Source organism: Danaus plexippus, assembly GCF_018135715.1.
Source record: "Danaus plexippus chromosome 18 unlocalized genomic scaffold, MEX_DaPlex mxdp_20, whole genome shotgun sequence".
Lineage (NCBI taxonomy): Eukaryota > Metazoa > Arthropoda > Insecta > Lepidoptera > Nymphalidae > Danaus > Danaus plexippus.
This window is the reverse complement of record NW_026869853.1, coordinates 4049424-4073448: the sequence shown is the minus strand read 5'-3', so window position 1 is coordinate 4073448 and position 24025 is coordinate 4049424. Positions and strand designations below refer to the sequence as shown.

Sequence of the window (24025 nt, the reverse complement as noted above, 5' to 3'; positions counted from 1 at the left end):
TGGATGTCAATAAAACGGTATGCGTTGAAATATTTTAATATTACTATTTTGTTCTAGAAAGCCATTCAGACGCTTCAATTATTCAATGCCCTCATATTCATAAACAGGATCTCGTCTCTAAGTAGACGTGATACAATTATGTTAAAATTTGAACACAGTTAAGTACAAATTAAATGTGGGGTGCGTAGGATCGATAGAAGCAAGTTTGACCAGCAGAAAGGGTTGAATTTTTGATGGCTTAAGTTAGATTTAAACTGGTAGATTTGATTGTGCAGTCGAAATTGAGTTGTCAGAATAGACGAAATGCGGATCCTATGATATAATACGTTCTTAGTAATGGCTATAGATTTAACATATATTTTTATATCGTTATTTAATATACTTGATTTTATAAAAAAGTACTTCATTTAACATAAGTGTGTTTTATGAACTTGAATCACTATAATTATGAAATAACCATCCAACTTAAATAATACTATCCTAAATACTTTTAAAATAACAACATCATATAACTCTTACTCTCACCTTTTAATTAAATATTATTTATTTCTCACAACGAAACCAAAATTCCTTTTAATAGTTCCATCGTTTTTATATATCTATACATAAGACATATAACACAGATATACCTGACGCTTGCACTTTCTTAATTAGTGTTTACAAAGTTTTTGCAACTTACTTTTCAGCATTAAACTTTATTTAATTTTGAATTCTTACTTGGCTGCTAATTAATTTAACTTACTTTAAACGCTCTTTCTAAAACAATATTCAAACCAGGTTCAATACTAGCTAAAAATGTAAAAATTCGAAAAGAAGCAGAGCTATTTATGAATACATTATATACACAAAAGTTATACTATGTTTGTTATTTTACACTATGATTATTTCGTTACAAATCGAAATAACAAATTTTCAAATACGTTTTGACAAGAAAGTAGCTTTGGTATAAAGTTTTTATAAAAAGGACTACCTGAATAGTTGACCAATCATCGACGGATATCCCCGTCAGGAACCGAGGTTATAAAAGGGATTGTATGCTGGATAACATTTCATTTAGTTGTGAGCGTTTGGAAAGCATGTTGTCGATTTGAGAGCGAGTACGTGCAGTGTTAGTGTTGTGAGAAGTCGAAGTAATGGAAAGTGAACGTTAAGTTTGTGGGCAATGATTTTGGATTGGATTTACATTATTTTATATAAAGGTTGGTTTTTAAATGTTATAACCTTATACTTATGAAAAATATTTCGATTATCGGATACTTGATAAATGTTTACTTCAATAACTGGAACAATATTAAAGCTATGAAAGGAAAAGTAATATAATTATTTTATACTGTCAAAGCAATATAATTTAATCTCATTATTGTTACTATAAAGAGTTCTACAGGCATTGTTGTATAAATATTCAAATAAGTTTATAATTTTCGCATTTACGTTGTCGGGACCCAAAATTCAACATGATGCAATATAGTTTATATGCTGTTATTATTATTTTTCACTCAATATACAAAAAACAAACAATCTGTTGGCAAATGTTATATATTGACATCAAAAAAGCGTCATATTAATAAACATATGTAAATTTAAAACGCTAAAATAGATATTCAATAAAATACACTCTACAGAGGAAATGCAATAATAAAAGCCTCCAGATTCCCGCCATGCCACTTAAACTCATTTTTATAGGTCGTGAAGCCATGTTCACATTGCACGATCCAATGTTTTAAATATGTCTTGACATTCTGAATCTAGTTGGATGCTGTCCATGCTTATTCCGGGCGCTTTAATATTATTCCTTTAAGTGTTTTGGCATCTATCCTTATGTAGAAATTTCATTTCAACAGTCCTCAATCAGTTATAACTAACATACAATTATCATATTCTATAATCACGCTTAACCATTATCTTTGACATTATGTATTCAAGTTTATTACGAAAAAAATAAAGGCATAGATATAGAAATGAATATATTTCACATATGAAACCAATAGAATAGGTTCGTTAAGAAGCTCGAGAGCCCTTGGCTTTGTGCTGGTGTCAACTCCGACGGTACTCGCAAAATGTTAATGAGATAACCTGCACCATCGATTCCATATTCACATACGTGTTTAACGATCTTTGTCCGATCATAGAACTGAAGGGTATTTGAAATACAAAGGCCACATTACATTTAAGAAACAATCCATCGCTTTCTAATAAATTAATGTCAAAATCAAAAAGCCTATCAATGGATATTAATGTTTTGTTTTACATAATTCATTAAGATAATGTTTACAAAATCTATGACTTATTATCATTATTTTGTAATAACATACATTTGAAATTGACTTTTAAGATATGCATAAGCATTCAAAATTTATAATTACTATTGAAATATTAATTTATGAATATACCAAAGAAATGTACTCACAACATAATATTCATGGAAATCCCTCCAATGGTGTCTAATGAGAAACCTGTCAATTGATCAATCACTAATACCGTATAATGATCCAAGCATAGAATGTATTAAACACATTCACTATGACATCGAGAGTCTTAAAGGTGTTTTGACCCGATGACCCCGCAATCTTGTGCCGTTTCTCAGATATTCACTTCACCATTGTGTACTTCTGTACATTACAATTGAGAACATTAGCATCAGCTATAAATACTTTATTTATTAACACCTAGGCATATGTAGGTATATTTGAATTGTTTGTATTTGATTATTGATTGAAAATGTTATGCTTGTATCTTTAAATTTATCTATCAATACTCACTACATTTAAATAGAACAACAAACATTTTATTTCCGATACATTGAACTTTAATCTTTCAAAGCACGTTCTGACACCATCTCGATAAAGTGCATAGCTACAAACCATCCGCTTATATTGACGGTGTAAAAAAAAAATTAAAATAACCAGTGGAGCCAGATGATATCGATAGTAATGTAGCTATTGTGCTCTCGATGTAGTAGTCTCTAATTGCGGTGTTCTTTGTTAAACAAATGAGGTGTTAGCTCCGCTATTAAATATAAGTGGTTTGATGCTAGCAAGAATGATCCGGCCAGTATCTGACACGAAATTAGTTGTTTAGATTGTTTTTTAAGATAAGACTTATATTTTAAATGTTTGTTTGTTACAGATATTAAAGAAAACTGCGTATGGACGATAAATACACTGATAGTCCTACTAAGGCGTCATCGTACGCTTATTGGACAAATAACGCTCAGTATGAGGTCTTCAATACAAAACCTTCCCAAGAGTCTAACTTGAGCGGGATACTACATAATATTGGAAATAAAAATGTTAATAACAATAACTTGACGCAGAAAAGGACAAGGAACCAGGAAAACTGTTGATGACGGTGTTATAGCATCAGAGAGTGATGGAATAATAATAGTGACGATAGAGATGAAGTTAGAAAAACGTATGGAGTGATGTCGATGACGAACTTTACATAGCCAATATAATAAACTAGGACTTCTTCTAATGAAGTGGAACGCGTCAAACGTGATACTAGCTATTCTGTCGTTAGTGATAACAGCGAGAAGGTTGTGAATAGTTTTAAGTTAGATAAGTACGAGATGTGGGAACTGGAAGATCTTACGGAGTGTGATTGTCTTGGACCACCTCCGGAATTTTTGGGTGCCACCACCACCTCGGCCGCCGTTTTTACAAGCAGACTATTTGTGGTGACGATCCTATACCAGATTTGGAAACTTGCGATACGGAACCAGTGAGTAGCCTTTATATTATTTTTCTATAAACACTTTGGATATCAATGCACATTAGCGGTATAAATAAAAATTTAAATGGCTTTAAATAAGAAACGTAAGAATAAGTTAAATTTGTTAAAAGTTTAATGCAAATTCTAATTAGAATGCCACTTCATTCAGCAACAGTCCACTTGGAAAAAGCTTACATAAAGAGAAATACAAAGTGTTTTAGAATTCATAAATTTAAATTTGGTTACGTTCATATATTTAGTTGGAGCTGTTTCCTTTTGTTACCATTTTTTTTAATTAAACAACAGAATAACTTAAAAATTGATTAGTTCAAAATTGTAACAATCCCTTTATGCGATATTATAAGTATATTTCTAGTTAAATTTTCGTAGCAGACTACATCACGAAACAGCTATTACGAATCGTTCGTTCAATATTTAAAATTATTCCCTTTAAAAATGAAGGTGTATTTTTTATTATTCTCGGAAGTGCTTATCGTAAAATTAAGAAAGCTCCATTTTACATCGAACGTGACAAATCGCCAGTACCTTATCGCACACTCTAAAACGTTAATGAGTAAACAAATATCGTTTTAAGTAAATATTAAATATTTGACGCACGCGGTTCTTAGTCAAGAGCAAGCGACAATAAGTCTTATCCTCTCATCAGTATTTTACGACATTATACTCTTTCTGTTGTATCAAGAAGTTTGGGATAACGGTTTATGGTCTGGATTTCGTAAGTACGTGAAATGTTAAGGTTGATACGCTTTCTTTTGCTTCCCTCATTACTCGGTTATTGTTGAAGAATGCTGGCTTAAAATGTTTGCTCGGAACTGTAATTTTAAGATTAGCTTCATTAGTCATAGCCTTTTGAGGTTTTGTGTTAAACACACTCTTTAATGCTTTTTGTTGTCCAGAATCTTTATTCATATTGTTTATGACTTTCTACTCCTGTTTTTATCTGGTATAGAATTTCGTGCAAGAAAGACAATTTTATTACAGTTACCCTGTTAAATAAAGTTACTTTATAGCGTTTATGATAACGTAAGTAAAAAGGATTCATATGATCTGTCCTGTGAATGGGCCGTGAAACGACGAAGACTTAACGCGTTTTTATCTTATTTTATAACCAGCGTAAAATTCTTGTGGTTTTTATAACATCGTCTCGTTTGATTAAGATATCAGGGCGGCTATACAGAAAAGTAATAACTTTTAAGAGGAAAATACGTAGACTATCCGTGATTACTTCCGCCACTTATTTACTTATTTTTAAATAAAAAATGTGATTTGTTTTTTGCTATTTATATCCATTCAACTGCGACTTTCCTAAATAAAGCTCTTTAGTGAGTTTTTTTACTGATTATCTTTTTATGTCGCAGGGAATTAATCAAATAAAATATCGATTTCTCAGATTAATAATATATGTGCAAGTAAAAACACTACAAACAATTTGACATGTTATCTAAAATGTTTATATTACTGACTAAACGTTTGACTGTGTGTGGCTAAAACATATCTTTCATGAAACATTTAAAGCGTCTATTTTATTCTAATAATAAGTAGGTGTCGATTCGCAAATTGAGTCACCTTCGCAGAAGCACCGGGTGGTCGCTCCGTGGTCTCTTTTGCGGCCCGCGTCGAGATCGTTAATTAATATCATTAACTTGTTAGACTTTATTATTTTTTAAATATCTTTATGACTTAATCCCGTGTGATCATTATCTTTGATATATAATATTTGTCTGCCACCTCTGTGAGGGTGAATCATCTTGTTATCTTGTTAGTATTTAATATTAATCAGTTTGTGGACGAGGAGGTATAACGTTTTTATAAATTTTTTCATTGATTGAAGAAATTGATCTATTTACTTCTAAAAGAAGTCCTGATCCATCTCATGATCAGATTTCACAAAATGTTTAAAATATTTCCTAACATAAATTTATTTTGTACCTTTCATTTACGTTTTAAATTAAAAATAATAAATTACCTTAGCAATTAAGTTCATAATTCTATGAACGCAGACTTGCATATGAATATAAAGGTTAAGATTTAATTTTATTGTTTCAGTAACCTAATATTGTCTTATCATAAATAATAATACACACTTACATGCCATGGCTATGGAACAGCAATAAGCATTTATAATTTATTAAAATGACCATGGAGTCGAACTTTGTTTATATATTGTTTAATTGTCTAAGATGATGTGGCAAGATTATTATGCGCATTTAGGACGATACGAGACTTTTCATGACTCGAATATTATCTGAATATATTAGAGTATATAGTTAATATGTGTAAGATAAATATTTAAGAATAAGGATTATTATTAGTTCTTTAAGAAAATGTCGTTAAAAAAATTTATAAATCGTATTATATGTGATTTGTGAATGATGATTATTGAGACTGCCGGTTTTAGGCTTACGATGCAATCTCTTCATTTGGCTTCAAATACTATACACCCTAAACCGACTGTGGCGGTCGAAGATAATACTTCGTGATTTTATGTCAGTATTCATTTTAAGGTACTGTTACTGTACCCTAGACGCTAATAAGGCTGGCAGAGCATTTTCATTATACGGTAATAGTCCATGTACGTATGTAGTAAACACTTACTTACAAGCCTTACAATAAGTGCCAGACAGCATCTACAATCTCGTATACGTACGTAAGATCACATAATAGTTTTAATATAAAAACAACAATTAAAATCGAGTCGCTTTGTAAGATTCAGGTCTTCCTCCACCAGCATTATAATTGAAATATTAAATAAATGATTTTACTCGCTATTTATGAATGCAATATTGTGTCAATGACTTTATTATCATTACACTATCATGGGTAAATAGTGTTAAGCTGACATTAATATTGTACGCCATATTGTCCTCGCAGATTAGATAGTGGGCAGTTATTCTCACTTACTCCAATATTCCTCTTAGGTATAATTAAAATGTGTTTTTTATACTTAATAGAAAGTTTCTTCATAGCATCGTAGTTAGTTAATGTTTTAATACACTTATTTCATTATAGAGGTTTCCGACGTTGTACAAAAGTTAGAGCTGAACTTAACACATCAATATTGAACCCTTTTAAAAGCATGGACTTTGTTAACTTATTAACTCACGTCGGATATTAAATTTTCCAACTTCCCCTGAAATTTATTTCAGATTTAAAAAAATATACACTAGAACCGCGTTGAACAATACTCATTATTCTCTTGTTCCGAATAGTTACTATTTGAAGGGAGCCGATGATTTCTGTCCATTTTATTTCAAATATAAAAGGCATTAAAAGTATTCGTGATGAAATAGCGGTCATTTAAAATGTTACTGTCAACTTTATTAATATTTGGCTGTATATTTTTATAAACCTTACAAAAGACCGCTCAATTCCTTCACGGGATTTTTTAATGCTGATAAAAAACTCCATTTCCCAAGCGAAGTTTTAGGACGATAATCATAATTTAGAAGTTCCCAGGCGGGCCAAATTAATTAAAGCCTTTTCAATTTCTTTTTTTTCCTTTTTAATATTATAGAAGCGGCATTGACAAATAGCTACCGTCTTGAGATCCATCCTACGATAAATAGGTTGACCATTATAAAAATTTCAGCGTAGACAATATTAAATATTCAGTACTATACATTATTATTATTATACTTTGAGTATAAATTCTTTATATTTTATTATAACTAAAGCAGTTTATATCACATTCATTTAGAATTAAAAGTTTAATTTTAATGTAACAAAATATATTATGTTTATAAAGATATGCAATCGTCAGAAAAGGTAAATTTTACAATTTGAGTAGTATGATTTGAATATTTAATCGTGGGTTTATTTAAGGCATCGTGGAAGCTAAATACATGACCAAACGTGAATTAGTGTTTTTTTTCGTTAAAATAGAAATGAAAGGGTATTAATAAATACATTATTTACGTTTAGTTAATGTATTTACTTTGGAAAGATGGTTCATATATACTTATTATTATATATATTAACATGTCCCGCTGTTGCATACATGGGGATGCATCTTCATGAAAATACTTCTTATATCCATATAGTTGTACTTTTAAAAACGCTTCACATGTCGTGGATTTCGAGAACCACATTTAAATTAAATTTTCTAATATTTTTCTATTTCCAAACCATCCAACTGATTATTTTTTTTTTATAAACTTCATAGTACTAAAAAGCATTTTAGCTTATCTCTGAAGATCAATCTAATTTAATTAAAGAGATCTTTGTTGAGGGCCATTTAATAGTTTCTTCAAGACTTGTCAACTTTCTCTTTTTGCATGAAAATAAGAAGGAAAGAATACAGAAAAAGGTTGTATCTAGAGATAAACTGCAGTTCACAGTGATATACTTCATTGTGATTGTTTCTGAAGAATCAGAACATGAATATTTACTGACGTCAAAGATTTGAATCCAGTAATTTATAATGGCCATAAAGGGTCACCCCACTACCTGCGCCAGGAGTACTTTTGAATTTCTTTCGTTGATATCTCGATAGTGTTCTTTCGAGATCCATGTGAGATATGTACCGATAAATCGTCTCTGCTCCGATGACGGATTCCTCAGCAGATAGTTGGACGTTTTGACAAATCGACGTCCTTTTTACGATTTAATTCTTTCGGGACCATGTTCTGATATTTATCAACGTTTTTAACTGCCGTGAGATGACCATCTTGGGAATTTACAATTTTTACCTAAATTTTGGTTTGTGCTGTATATAAGAATGTCAAGAAAAATATTATTCCTTTGGTATAATTTGGTTTTAATGTTTATATCGTTTATATTAATTATATACGATTGATTAATCAAAGCAAGCAAAGGAACAAAACAATATGCATGTATCACATATAGTGTATATAGCTTGCCCAAATATAATACTGTTATACAAGTTCCATTATCCATGTTGTGGTGTCTATATCAATAACGAACTATGTATGCAATTGATCTGTAACATTACCCAACATGTACTCAGAGTTACGATGCCCTTTTATTATGCGATTCTAAGCTCTATTTCATTCGAAATAAATACGATAATACCATGGGATGGTAAATGCATTGTAAGGGTATTTCAAAAGAATGTTAAGCCAGCTAACATTGCCTGTCTCATCGTTAGCGATAGCAGGAAAGATCTACAAGATGTTTAAACTAGGCTCAGGATACTATGTCAGCCATTCATTTTTATTGCACTGTCTGCATTTTATTAACATTACAGAGACGATATAAATATTTGTTTTAAAATTTATATATTAAAGTTTTGATATTTTTAAACTGTATTTAGTGAGAATTAACGGATATAAGGTTTTTTTTTTAAATTGATCTGACTCGTGATAACATAATAATAATATTTAAGTTCAGCTGATTCAGCTGAAAGTCTCTACCTTGATGTACTCGTAATTATAAGTTTATTTTACTTAATTTTGTAATATCAATGCCGTCAGACTATATAAATCACTGCAGTCAATACAATCTTCTGAATGCTTTAATTATCCATTAGGAAACTAAAAATATGTATACCAATACTTTTAGTTGATGATTCAATAGTTGGTTTTTTATTTGTACATATTCGATTTAAAAATAAAAAAAAAAATTTTATTATTTGATTATAAATAAAAATATTTTATTATAAAAAAGTAATTAATATTATGTTTTTACTCAGTTTGACATTAGTTATTCCTCTTTAGTTCATTTATTTCGTTACATGTAATCTTATATCAATATTTCGATGAATGTGCACGCGCATATTATGTAGCGGTCTATTGTCTTCGTGCATATGGATACCTACTTCATGCACGGTTGTATGCCCTATCGTATGTAACCTTTAATGCAACCAATTTACACGCCCCTCCCTTTTCTTAGGGGGGATACAACCAAACGCCCTAATAAGATACAATCTATTGAATTGTATATAATTTTGTTTCCCCCACACCCTAATTGCGTGGAATAAACGTATTATCGTCCAAAAACATTATTCCACCCCAAAGCATTCACACTTATTGCTGTTTCTTAATTTATTAGAAATTTTTATCGTTTTTTAGGGTTACTTGTTGAATAGCCTCACTTTATGCATGTTCGTAAAATATATCTTTTTAAATCTTTTGAAACAATGTAAAATTTTTCAAACAAAGTCTACATTTTTTTAGTAAATTTCTTTGTTTAATTAAAATTCCTACTGATCTTCTAATCTTCGTGAAAGCCATTATCACGTTTGAACATACCAAATCTAACATCTTTCTCATTACTTTGCCGTACTGAGTCACAGGCATTTACATTTAGTATTTAATATGCGGTCAGTTCATTACAAAGCTGGGAAGGATGCGTGGTCTAGACATCCTGTGAATCATTTGAATTATAAGTAACTTTCTAAAATGGTTTTTAACATTAAAGAAGAGTGAAGTTATTAAAAAATATACATATGAATTTAAATATATTAGTCAATTATATTATTTCAGGCACTTAGGTTTATGCCTAATACGTGGAAGCTATTTTTATCAAATTAAATTTATATAAATTTTTATATATGGAAATAAATTGAACCACGTAAAAGGTTATTTTAGTCCCTTAACCGATATTCAAGAGGACGGAGCCTCAGTTGAAAGCTATTTTCGTTTTATATGTTATTACATACTGCAAAGATTCAAGCTTCGAAAAATATTAGTAAAAATTCTAGTAATGAGTTTACAATCCGGCTCGAAACCGTTAAAAATATACATAAGTACATAGACACTCCCAATTAATAGATTCAAATTGCTATAATTTCATACATAGCTATTACTAAATCTTTTACTTCTCTCTACCGATTCTTCAATCCTGTAACAAATAACTTTCACTGACTCCCTAGGTTGCAACGAATAAAAATATATATATAAAGTGTTATGATTACGATGAACATCTTTTTTTGTGATTATTCTATGCAAATTTAATAATATTATAATCCTTACTCCGATTAAAATAAGGATGAAAATGGTTTAAAATTATTTCTGTTATTATAAGCTATTATGAATGATATAGATAATAACAAACAATACAATATTTTGAGGGTTATACAGCTGGCTTGGAGCATTGTGGCCATCTGTCGTGAACGGGGAATTGACTTGACTGTTCATCGGTTATGGCTTTAATAGATTTTAACTAAAGATAAAGTTTCAATATTAATTTATTATTTGTCTTTAGTTATGAATTAATTATAAATAGTCAAAGTTAAAACGATATATGAAAAAACATTGTAGAAATAGAACCTTGAAATCTTAAGACCTGATCATTTTTTTTACTCTGAATTAAAAAGGATGAGAATTTTTTTCATCATTATATCATACGATTATTTACTCAATCGTCTGCACTCCCTACAACAATCCCAGCACCTTTAACGTCAGCTTTAATAAAGCAATTTAAAACTTGCACCAAACAATTTTTTTTATAATAAAAAACAACCCCTTGGTGAGCAAAAAACTGAGTTGTAAGGGAGAAAAAAATTACATGGGGCTTATAATGACCCTTTTTACCCTTGCGTGACGTCTAGCATGAAGATATTAATATACAGCACACCTTATAACGCTACAAAAACTTGTGGTGCACGTGATTATAGCAATGTAATGGTAATTTTGTACAGAAAAATTTAATTACCCATAGCGTATTCTCTTTATCTCAGAAATGAAGATGACATATTTTTTACTTTTATTAAAATATTCTTGTACAAAATGGCTTAAAAATAGCGGGTCGAGTAGAAGACACAAACATATTTGATTCATGCCATTGAGATATTCCATTTTATGTGGCAAAGAATAACGCAAAGATTTACTATGGAAGAAATAAAAGAAGGTGACATCCATGAAGAACTCAAATTGTATAACATTTGGCAGAAATAAGCTATGACCGACGAAATTCACAAGCACAAAGCGGGAAGCAAACACATTTGGCAAAGACCGTTGATTCTTTACTTATAAAACAAATTAGATATACAGTGTCCAAAAGTCATTATGGCTCTCGCGAAAAACATTCACGCAATAATCATCTTTCCACAGTAGCAAGAATGCCTATAATGCTATGCGATTTATGACAAATCCTGGACACAATTGTATTATGTCCGTCGATTCCTTGGAGGAAGTCCAAGGATTTCGGAATTAAATTATTCGTGCTGTTAATATATTTCCTAACTTTTTTCATGACAATGAAAACATAATTGACTGAATGTTTTGAATGCGAATAGAAATTATGTAATTTTAAAAAATATTTATTGTTATTTCAATTTACATGAAATTGTCGTTTTTGGACCAAAACCAAGTTTTGAATCAATGGTACTACACTTGCATGATACATTGCTACAAAATCTTCAGACATTCCCAATTTTATCTCCTTGTTTAAAACAACTTGCTTGGCTATTTATCAAAGAAAAGATTTACGAAATAAAATAACGTTGCTCCTAAATATATTGAATAATGATGGAATAAAAAAAATTAATTTAATTGAATATGCACCTGAGTAAATAATCGCTATTAAAACATACCTGTGGGGTAAAATAATATGACATACCTTAATAATAACTTTCAATTTTCTCTACAGAAGATAGACGCCTACAACCACAGCGGCCCTTCATTTCAGACGTCAGCGGTGATCGCGCTCTGCTCCATAGTTCTCGTCGTGGGAGTGCTCATAGGCGCCATACTTGTTTGGAAGTAAGTGGGCTAACTTGATTTAATACGCTGTTAGTGTTGCCTATAACTATAATGTATAAATATTAAATTTACGTCGCAAAACACAGACACGGAAGTATAAAGTGTATATTAAAACAGCAGCAAATAATTCGTTGCATTTAGTAATTGATTAAATACAAGTATCTATCGTGATAGATATTAAGAACCTCTCTACCGAAGAATAAATTAACGAATTAGCGTCCTAGATGGTAGAAAACCGCATGGCAGTGACATTTTAGTCGTTAAGCTTGTCGTCACATACGTGCCGAGCAATGGTTCGAGAAAGTTGATTAGAGTAGCTGTCACATATTTAAGATTTAATCCCGAATTTAAACTGTTGACATTGTAAGTAATAAGAATTTTGATGGTCCAAAGAAAAGATTATTACGGAAATACTATATATATGATATGATAATATGGCAAATGTTTGTATACGGGATTTGAATAAGATTCAAACATATGGCTATGTATTTTTAATTTAAAACTAAACTTGTTTAGTAAATATATTAGTATTCAACATCGAAATATTATTTATCAAAGAAAGCACATCTGGAGCCTGTTGCCAAAAAAATTTGACTCCTTCAACTAGAGACACCATTCTAATAATAATCTTTAAGCAATAACTTCCGCTCTCATCTCGTCTCATCCACCATCCCAATGTTAACTACGTGCAATGGTACCCGGGTTGTCGTTACGACAGTTTAGAGTCAGATTTACGAAGATGAGCACTTAAAACGTCGACGTATTGTTTTCTTACTGCATATTGTGTGTTCACATATCATGTTATAAATACATACCGTGTATATTATATCGAGATTATATTGCGTAAGAGTTGAATGTATATATAATTAATTATAAAATGGCTTTTCTTATTGACACAATTGATGGGACATTTTTTATAAATTTCATGTAATATAAAAACATCGCAAATATCAGTAACTCCAGTAAAGAGGATCCACAGGAATTGTTTAAAGTTATTTTTGTATAGGATGAGTACTTACTACTAGTACTGAGAAATAATATTAGAAAACCAAGAGCATAGTAAAACATATTATCAATATCTTGATAGGAAACAACGGCAATCCTTACGTGCATTAACTATATTCTTACGGCGACAATTACAAGGGCATCTAGGTATGTAAGTCTTATTTCAATCCTATAGCAACAAGCGCAGTTTATTTACATCAAATAAATATCTTTATTGACTAAAACTCACATATAATATTCCTGTAACGGAAGTTTTCATAGTTAATATAGTGGAGCGGGATGTTTTATTTCTTAAAAAGCTGGAGGAAATAGGAAAATTCTTTATCACGGTATTACCAAAAATAGTATTGCGCCACAGCTTTTTGCGACATGGGTCATCCCGGGATATTGTTACGGACAGAAATCAATTTCCTAGCAAAATATCGAAACTGTATTTCCTATGGAAATATTACTATTTATATTTTTATTACTTTTGGTGTTAAATAAAAATTCTGAACAAATATTTGTAACCGTTGAAGCGTTGTAGGTGCGATATATGTAAGTACTGAAATTAATTTTAACGCCAGACGCCATACTCTTTGATTAGTTTACTCTACAATGGCTAAATATAAGACAAGTATTGCTAACAAATTCTCAAATTACCTTGATTGTTTATGTATTACCAGACAGAACGGTCCAAACAGTCACTAAACACAAGGGTTATTGTAAACTTATAAAATAAGGAATGTAACATGTTGATAACATAACTTAATGTTAAATTTAGCGTTATTGTCCTTAGATTTTATATGAGTTTTTGTGTGCTGATATTCTTATGATGTTATAAAAAGCCCATTCAGCTACGACACCAAAATGAAAAAAATACTGCAATTATAAAAGTGGACAAAATAACTTTTTAAATATTTAACTCGCTTTCAATTTTTTATTTAGCATTTTTGTAAGAATTTTAACAAACAAACAAAATTATATCCCTGCATTACTATTATACGGAGTTAAAATTTAAACGGCTGTTTAATTTAAATTTCCTACAATGTGTAAATAACCTTAAATAAAATAAATAAACTATTTTTATACAATATGGCTGCATACGCGCGCCCATGATTCATAAATCATCAGAATGTCAATATGGTAACATACATCCTGCTTCCTGTACATTTTATACATACCAAGAACACCTATGATTTTTATCGGTTTTGGAAACAAAAACACATTTTTATACATTGTTTGCAATACTAAAAAAATGTCTGATATGTGATAGGAATTGTAATTTTATTTAATTACAGGAAATTGCGAGGAAAGAATTCAGCATATGCTATCAAATATTGCTTCCTTTTCAATGGCTGATGTTCTCACAGTTTTTTTTTTTGGCGTCGTATTTAATGCGTGACTAATTATGCCAAAACTATACTGTAAATAGCACGATCGCGATTGGCTAAAACAATGCGGGTTAGCCAATAAACGTCGAGGGCGTTTCACTCTTGCGCAAGTGTAGCAAGAGCCATGAATATTCAAGTGCAAAAAACAATATTTTTTACAATTCGGTTAACACATTGACTTTAAATACTAAATGTGCAGTTTAAAAAATACAATACCTTTGGTAAATATAAATCGCAAAGAAAAAATAAAACAAATTTTACCGCAATATAGGAACTATTTCGATTTACGCGAAACATTTCATAACTAGATTTTATTTCCCATTCAGTGAAATGCAACTAAAGCCAACTTTACCAATATCAAAGATCTCACAGCCGAAGCTCTCGACCGAATAACCCTTGAGTGTACTTAAAAAACCCGCGTAAACTTGAGCCCCCTCCGCACTGGGGTCCAAACAATAGACTATTTACTGGGTCCCTTTGTCTTAACTCTGAGGGGCTCAGCACTCTAAATAACCATAGAACCGAAAGACTCCAAATCCGTTTCTGTTTTCTTTTTCAGTTTTTAGTATTTAAAATATATTTTTTTGACGTTTAGAACCCCCTTTTCTTTTGAAGTTTTAGTCCTGGAGGCGCTTAAGAAAAAAACATTCTTTTCGCAATTGCTAGTTATGTTTTCTGGTAAATATATATATAATTATATTTAGAAAATAACGTAACAATCGCTTTTATGTGCTATATTATAATATAGAGTATGTGGTTTATAAAGAGATAAAGTCTTCATTAAGACACATTGTCTTTGAGTAGTCGAACAATTATGTATTTCACAACACCTGGGATCATACAGTAAAAAATCTTATTGTTTGAATTTTAAGAACTGATATTCATTGCATTACAATTATAATTCTTAGTCCTGTAGATTTACAGACATGAGTACATGATTATGATGTTTATTTGTTGAACATTAAAGTTCAAATTTATTTGAATTTCAGATAACATAAGGTTTGTTGATTTCAGCCGTTCAAGAGCTTATTATCAGTAATCTGCATACAATCACATATTTGCATGATATCTCAATTCATTCTTGTGGTCTGATTTGAATAGCCACAGAATTTTACGCATGGCAGCTCCGAACAATGTTATTCCGTCTGTATCTATTGTTTCCTATATATAAGAAATAATGTTAATTATCATAAAAAGATACGGTAGCTTAATTTTATGCGACGTTTTAATCAATAATGACTTTATTATCTTTGACGTTATAACTAAACTATTGGAAAAAAAACACAAAATCTAAATTATAAGAAATCTTTTAAATTTGTAGGTGTCGCGTCGAAGTATCATAAAAAGGATGTCGAGGCTTGAACACTCTTATTCTTGGATCTCAAAACATAATAGGGATACCATTTGCATATAAAATATATTTATTTTTAGTTTAAACAAAAATTATAAATTACAATCTGAACGTTTTCGTATTCTAAATAACTGGACGGATATAAATGGATATACATACAAATCTTTCACTGAGAAAGAGGTTTAAATAATGAGATCTAAGACTTTCGCGGGTTTTATTCATTTAAATGAAACTAACATATTTCGGATATACTACGCGGATTTTAATATTTTAAAACTACATAATCCCGACGTTTCGGTTACTTGTCAGCAACCGTGATCACGGGCAGACGAGACGACACATCTCGATTATGTAGTTTTAAAATAATAAAATCCGCGTAGTATATTCGAAATATATTAGTTACATTTAAAAGAGGTTTAAAAATATACAGATGTCGATATAGTATATTATTTTCATATACGACCAAATTTAAATGAATTTCCTAATATATTTAAAGTAGCCTTTAAAACATATAGGTATTCATAATTTCCGAATAATTTCGTATTCGAATTGATAAAAAATTTATCGCAAATTGTCATGTCCTGTTATTGAATTAACACAAATAACATATGTATTTATTTTTGATACATTTAACTCATTCAATGTTGAAATTAGCGATGATTTTAATATCAGCATGCAATTTTAATAACGATATATTGTGTGATTTTTTAATAAAGTAAAATGTTTTCGTATTTGTAAATAATTAGTAAATTAATTATTTGAGTTATCAAATATTACTGTTGATGTATTTTTTATGAGAATTTGCTATTATTTCGAAAGTAACCAGCCGTTTTGAATGGTATGATTAAACATTTCTGTATTCAGTTGATAAACGCAAGTTTATCAAATTTAATTTACAATATTGAATTAAAAGGAGTATTGTAATATGTTATAGGTACTTCATATAACGGGGTACAAAAGCACGGCTGAGTTCAAAGTAATAAATATTAAAACCAAACACTAGATCAAGACAATAGATATAACGTTCAGGAACATTCTGGAAGTTGAAATAAGTTCCGAACAGCTATGTAACTTTGATATGCCAATTTTGTAAACTTTTCAGACGGAAACTTTGCTAAAATGTACCCGCTGTTCACACTATCCATTGGGTTCGAGTTTGAAAGTTAAAAATATGCAACTCTAAAAGTTGAAAAGTTCGTAACTTTGTGCGATAAAAGTGAAAGATTATAATCCGATAAACCCGATACAATACATATGGTAATAATATTTATAATACAATATCATAAAGATATGCTCAACGAATTTTATATTAAGAGTTTTAAGACAATACTCTTTATTAGGTTTCACTTCGTAAATACCTTCTAAACGGAACATAAACTTTGCTCTGACATGTTGACGTGTCACTTAATGTTAGAGTAACCTAGATTCTAGATGCTATCTAGCTTTATGTGCTCTCTGAATCTGACAGTCCTGTAAAACCTTTGTGCAGCTATTTCAATCCAAATGCCGTGAAATGATTTTTTTTTTAACTATCTTTCAATGCTTTTTAACTAGACTATAAGTCTACGCAAATTTATTGTCTCGTATATGGTTGTAATACGAGGAGTAAGAATTGTTGCATGCAGTAGAAAATATTCGACTAAGAAAAAGTAATTTCTCTAGAAAAGCACCATCAATTCTCGATTATGTTCAGACCATTTGCGAGTCTAGTGCTTCTAGAACTTTAAATGCAGATGCATCATCACTTTAAAATGTTGTCTAGGTATTTTACTTTTCACACCATTACCAAGGAATTTAACGATTTTGTAAATAAATAGTTGGGTTATTCTATTTAACACTAGTCTTTGCGTTGTCGGCTAAGTTGTGAACTTTTAAATGGAATTTCAGTGTCTAATAAAGATCTGTATTATATGTATATATATTCTATTTCAAATCATGAAAAGAGTATATAACGCAATTAATTTAAAATTTTTAATTATATAAAGTATATTTATAATTTTATAAGTAATATAAGCAAGCCTATATTATGTTCCACTTCTAATTACTTGACTTGTTATTAAAACCACAAACACGTCAGTCAAAACAATCCCCATAAGCCTTTGATCGTATTGAATCTCCCGATCTTAATACAATTACATTATACGGGAAACGAGAAGACAAATTTTAATTGGAACAAGATACTCAAATTTTGAAGGTCATTGTGTTTAATAAAATTCTAAGATGTTCCTCAACAGTCAATTATAATAAAATTGTTTTGTTTTTATAAAAATATATTACATTTTTATAACCAAAATTTGGATATCTTATGAAAAGATAATATTATTTATTAAAATTAAATCTTATTAAAACATTGTGTACGCTACATTTGCGAGGAAGTCTTTTATGTGAAAAAAGTCCGACTTTTTCCTAGGTCTTATTCACATTAATACCAAATTTCGTTAAATTGTGTTCAGCATATTATGGTACGAGAGACCAATTAATTTTTAACATTGTTAGCAAAGCAATAAATTTACCGTCTTTAGTTTGGAAAAATACATTGTTTACAAAAAGTATTGGATTACGTGATCCGAATTTCAATGCCATTACAAACTCGTAATTTAAATTTAATTACCAACATCCAAGACATGTCTCGCGCCAAATCGACGTCGACACCGCATTTTGTCGATAACCACAATGAGAACCGGTATCGTATTTCTCGACAGTCGATGATAATTAGTGGCGCGTCACTAATCGGTCGGACAACATATGAGATTGATTGGCGTATAGGTGTATTGTTGTCGACTTAGATAATGAGGTGTGGCGAGATGGGTCATATCTGTAACACTTTTTTGGTGAGAAATCCTATGCTCTACGGTTGATGTATCAAATTTCATTTCACGCAGCTGTAACGTTCATAGTACTTAATTTTATAACAAAATCTTTACCGAAGTATATAAAAAAAATCCACATTTCTCAATAAGTAAATATTGATTAAAAATATTTTCTCGATTCTTTTTAAGGCAGGTCACGTAATATCTTTGAATTCGAATGTCACCTTACTTTTTGTAATTCCGGAGCCATAAGCCTCCCATCTAGAGACAAACCGATCACAGATAACAATAATTAAAGACATTAATTTGAATCGTATTTGTTCGGAATTATCGATAACAAAAAATATTCATAGCATAAATTATTACATGGTCTCTAGTTGGGTCCATTTTGATATGTCTTATCGACAAGCATGAGATGACATCACTAAAGATCTTACACAAATAAAAATTATAGAGAAATCTATATCGTACGGAAATGTAAATAAGGACTAGTTTGTTTTGTTATTGTTTACAAAAGATCTTTTGAAAAATAATGATAAAGATAAGCAATCTAACTTACATGGTTGAACTTTATCGTTTTGGAATGGGTTTTTGTGTATTTTATACGATTCTTTATTTTCATTTTATTTTATAAACAACGAATCAAAATAAATACATATATTTTCAATTATATTTATTTAACATTATGAGAAAATATGCTTGTTTGGTACTCTCAGATTGGCTTCTATTTAATCAAACCGATTAAATCTCATCAATAATTAGCTTCACAGAGAATTAAACTTTTAATTCAACCCATAAATTAAATGGTGGTTAGGGCCAAAGTTCACGGTAGTTGTTAGTGTTCAAGGAAAAGTATCCCCTTGTTGATATCACTCAATCGACAACAAGGTGTTAATGGTCTTTTTATTGCAGTGTCCATTTCACTATAGAGCGTGTGTATCAGTGTGGGTGGTCGGGGTATTTGAATGATAAAAGACATTTCTTCCCCATTACAAATACTTACCATTCGACTGAAACTTTATACACAAAGCGTTTTCAAAAGATTCTAGCCAGAAGTCATATAAATAAAATTATGTTTTCGGTTATTTTTACGTTCTTTGTGTGCCTCATAAGAAAATTGACAGGACTTTTTCTTAATTTCTTTTTGAAAATTTATTTATCGGTGTATTTATATCAGACAAGTCGATATCATTTACGTATTACATATGAATAATTCGTCCACGAAGATTAATATTTAATAATTAAAAAATTATAGTAGGTACCTTATTAAAAATAAATACAACTTGTAAAATAAACTTGGCCGTAGGTAGATACTACATTTTATGTTAAATCTTCGATAGAAAAGAAAACGGAAGAAAATTGTAAAAATTAAAAATATATTCTTTGGTACATGTGACTTATACATATTATAATAATTATTTAAATATGTTGTATATGCATTATTAAAATGATTAATGATACTACTATTTAATACCATATACATGCATTGCATTTTTATTTTAAAAATTGTTAAAATACTTATATATTTTTTTAATCTATAAACATTATTGAAATCGTGAATTCAATTTAAAACTTTATTTTCAAATAAACCATAGTAACGAATTCATATATGCAGCAATAATTTAATGGAGTGTATTTTAATGCTGTTTAAAAATTCTACCTGAATTTGTTGGCTACCTCAAATATTATTAACCTGCGAACAGGTAATAAATAGTCTGATTGTTAAATATTTAAATAGAGTTACAGTTAATTTCTATAAATCGTTAAGATTTGATGGTTTCAAACAAAATCAAACATAACCAAAAATCTATGAGAAGTTCTAAATTCTATTACTTGATTATGCATTGAGTTAATAGTATATTTTTTAATTATGATATTACAAAAAAATAACCGAATGTGTCTTTCAAATATCAAGAGATTATGTACTCAATACTGTTTGAAAAATCGCTATTAAATTCATGTAGGTATGTTAAGACCATGGTTAATTATGTTCAATGTTCCATACAAACTCGATTAACTGTGAGGTTTTTTAAATAAGAGCATAACGGAACCAATTACATTATCATTAATAAAGGTATGCTCGAATCATGATCTGATTCTTAAAAATCATACCTGTCAAACGACCGTTACTAATGCGTTTATAATAAGCCCAATAACCGAAATTACTTTCAAATAGAAAGGAATCACGCTTTGCACAGTAAAGTAGGAGAGAAATCTATGTATGTAATGGACGTAATTTTATATTTTTTGTATTACAGGTCATTAAATGAATATTTTGTAGATTAAAATAACATAAAGAAGGTTTTTATGTCGAAATTCCAAAATGTAATTAGAATAGATCTTTTTCAATCGCAATCCATATTACTTTTCATGTGCACCTAACTATTTGTATTTTATTTTTAAACTACCTATAAAACTTATTGTGTCATTTAGAACATCATATTATAGTTCTACAAAATGTTTCCTGTCTTTTATGTTCAGTTGAATTAATAATTTCACAGATTATCTATATTTAATGGTTCCATTGGTTGGTTAAATATTTAAGTATTGTTGTCTCAGTAGCCATTTTGCGGTCAACTAGCTATAGATCTAAGATACGGTATAGCACGGACAAATATTAATGGAGATATCACGATAAGTGCGTACGCGCACGCAATGAATGAAGTCACCAATAACCGTTTGTGTAGAACCTGTTATTTATAGCACTTGTGAAGCAATAGAAATGTTATTTCGTTTAATTATATAGTCTCCAAATAAATGGCTGTCACGACTATCAAATGTTATCTTAAAATATTTTAGTTTATTTGAATTAACTATTGTAGCTTTAAATGTATCTGATATTTGCTGCAACATACCTCTAATATAAATATGTAACCAATTTATATCTTAATTTGGAGACTTTATTTTATTTTCACATTTAATTCAACGTTTTTTTCTGTTTCAGACATAAACGAAAAGTGACTAACCTTCTGCCATCAAAGTCCTCTCACAGCCAAAGCGCAGGATCACAAAGACGAGCGCCACCTCCAGCCCCTTTGTACGAGGACTTACAAGACCTGCCTAGGCGTCCGCCATTACCTCATAGACCGGAAATGGAACCCCAGCTAGAGGTGAGTACAAAATATAATTTAAAAAAATTATATAATTTGAAAATGGCACTAGAACTATTTGATAGATTAAATATTAAATTACACCACACGATATATACTCAGAAACTCATTTATTTATGCTTATTTTCTATTAAATTACATTTTATTAATGTTGCAAGGTGTAAAAATGTTATTCATATTTACAGATGGTGGAATCCAAAAGACCGAATTGCCAACGGGTCTTTGTTTGCGGAACAGGTGGTTCTTGGAGAGGTGGTAATTCCTGTGGTGGAGATTCCTGTGGCGCTCCCTTGTATGAAGAATTGCCTCATCGGTCTGACGACTCCATTCATAGCGACGACCACTTCGCTGAAGACGAACTCAGTCTCGTTGGTGAAGCGGTACCTTGTCGAACATGTTCTAGACCGCCTGCTCCACAATCCTTGCCGCATCGACAGAGACAGCAGCGATTGGATAGACGGCCCAAATCATTAGAAAGACGAAGAGGTCAACACAGAATTCCTCGCCATATACATCCACCTGATCCTTCGGAATTCCACGAAGGGGTGTTGTTGGATGCGTTGCTAAGATTGTACCCACAAGTTGGTACGGTTGGAGCGAGACCTTCCGGACCAATGCCAATAAGCGGCGGAGGAGCTTGGCCCGGTGGTGAACTGCCCGGAGTTAACTGCTGGAGAGCACCGAGGGCTTCTCCTAAACCACCAAGTGGAGATTCTTCATTTGGTTCTGATTCAGGATACAGTAATAATACTTGCGGAACATGTGGCACTAGAGCGTCGTCGAGACATCGATTGTCAGCTGAAATACCTATGTCATGAACAATAGGATCATTTGGACTCGGTGATGGAAGTGCCATAACTGTTTCATTTTGAGTGATACATTAATTTTATATAATTCCAAGCATTTATTAGATTTACTTCTAACGGCCTACTTTCACTGATATTCAGTACGGCCTTTTGCCTTCTTCGATAATAGTGTTTGTGAATATATATACGGAACTTAGTGATATTTGGTAGTGATTATATTTCTACAGGCCTGTACAAAAGAGGTTCTAATTAGCTAAAAGTTTTCCGATTAGATGACTGTTTTGATTTCTCTGGCTTTCTGTTAATCAATTGGATAGAAAGATTTGTACAAAAGTTTTGTGACCATATTTAGATAGTAGCCATTTTGTCCTAGTAAGTTATGTCGAGCTAGTCTATCAAATTATAATAATTTTTGATTTTATGTAAAAAGATGAATTGTAAATCGTGGAATTTACTTAATTGTAGATATTGTAAAAATCGTAGGTATGTTAAGCTAGTTTAGTGACTTGAATTTTATAATCATATCACATTAAAATTATCCACATCACATATATGTAAATTACACACTATGTTCTTTTTTACTTCCCAAAATCTTTCTCACTGGTGCTATGTATTCCGAGTAATTTGTATTCTTCATAAGTTAATTTTACACTTGCCGTGATTCAAAACTTCAGCTCATTTCGTTCGTGTACAATGTATTACCCAACGAGCGTTTCAATATTATGTTAAACCAGTTAATTAAAATTTGTAAATTATTTTATATTCGACCATCGAATGTTGTTCTTGTTTTCTGTTTCATATATTATTTAAGCGATATTTATTTTTATACTATTGTTTCGCATTGTATAGATTCAAAGCATCCACTATTATAAAATTTTCGGACGAACGCGTCCAGTTTATAAATATGAGAAGCACAATAAAATGAAAAATAAATAAATTTTTAAATATTGCCTTTTATTGAAATAAATTGAATGAAATCGATTATACTTTCATTGTTGGTGTTATTTATCTGTCGCTTTATACCTTCCAAAAAAAATTCTTTATTATTCTTTGTGTTTGGATATTTAAAAATATTCAATATTGAAAATGGTGATACTCATGGTAAGCAAGTATAAGACGAAAGAACAGTATTTATTAGAAATTTCTTTCATACAATTATATAAAAAGTGTGGACA

The 24025-nt window shown here is 30.4% G+C and overlaps 1 protein-coding gene across 1 annotated transcript; it reads left to right on the top strand.

Moving 5' to 3' along the window:
- The first annotated feature begins 1154 nt into the window (after nucleotides 1-1154).
- On the top strand, nucleotides 1155-23795 carry LOC116773050 (uncharacterized). Its single transcript, XM_032665423.2, is given in 7 exon segments — nucleotides 1155-1199; nucleotides 3127-3628; nucleotides 3630-3667; nucleotides 3669-3720; nucleotides 12283-12395; nucleotides 21879-22044; nucleotides 22230-23795. Coding segments are annotated over 6 exon segments (1062 nt in total). The 5' UTR covers nucleotides 1155-1199; nucleotides 3127-3568; the 3' UTR covers nucleotides 22863-23795.
- The last annotated feature ends 230 nt before the right edge of the window (nucleotides 23796-24025 follow it).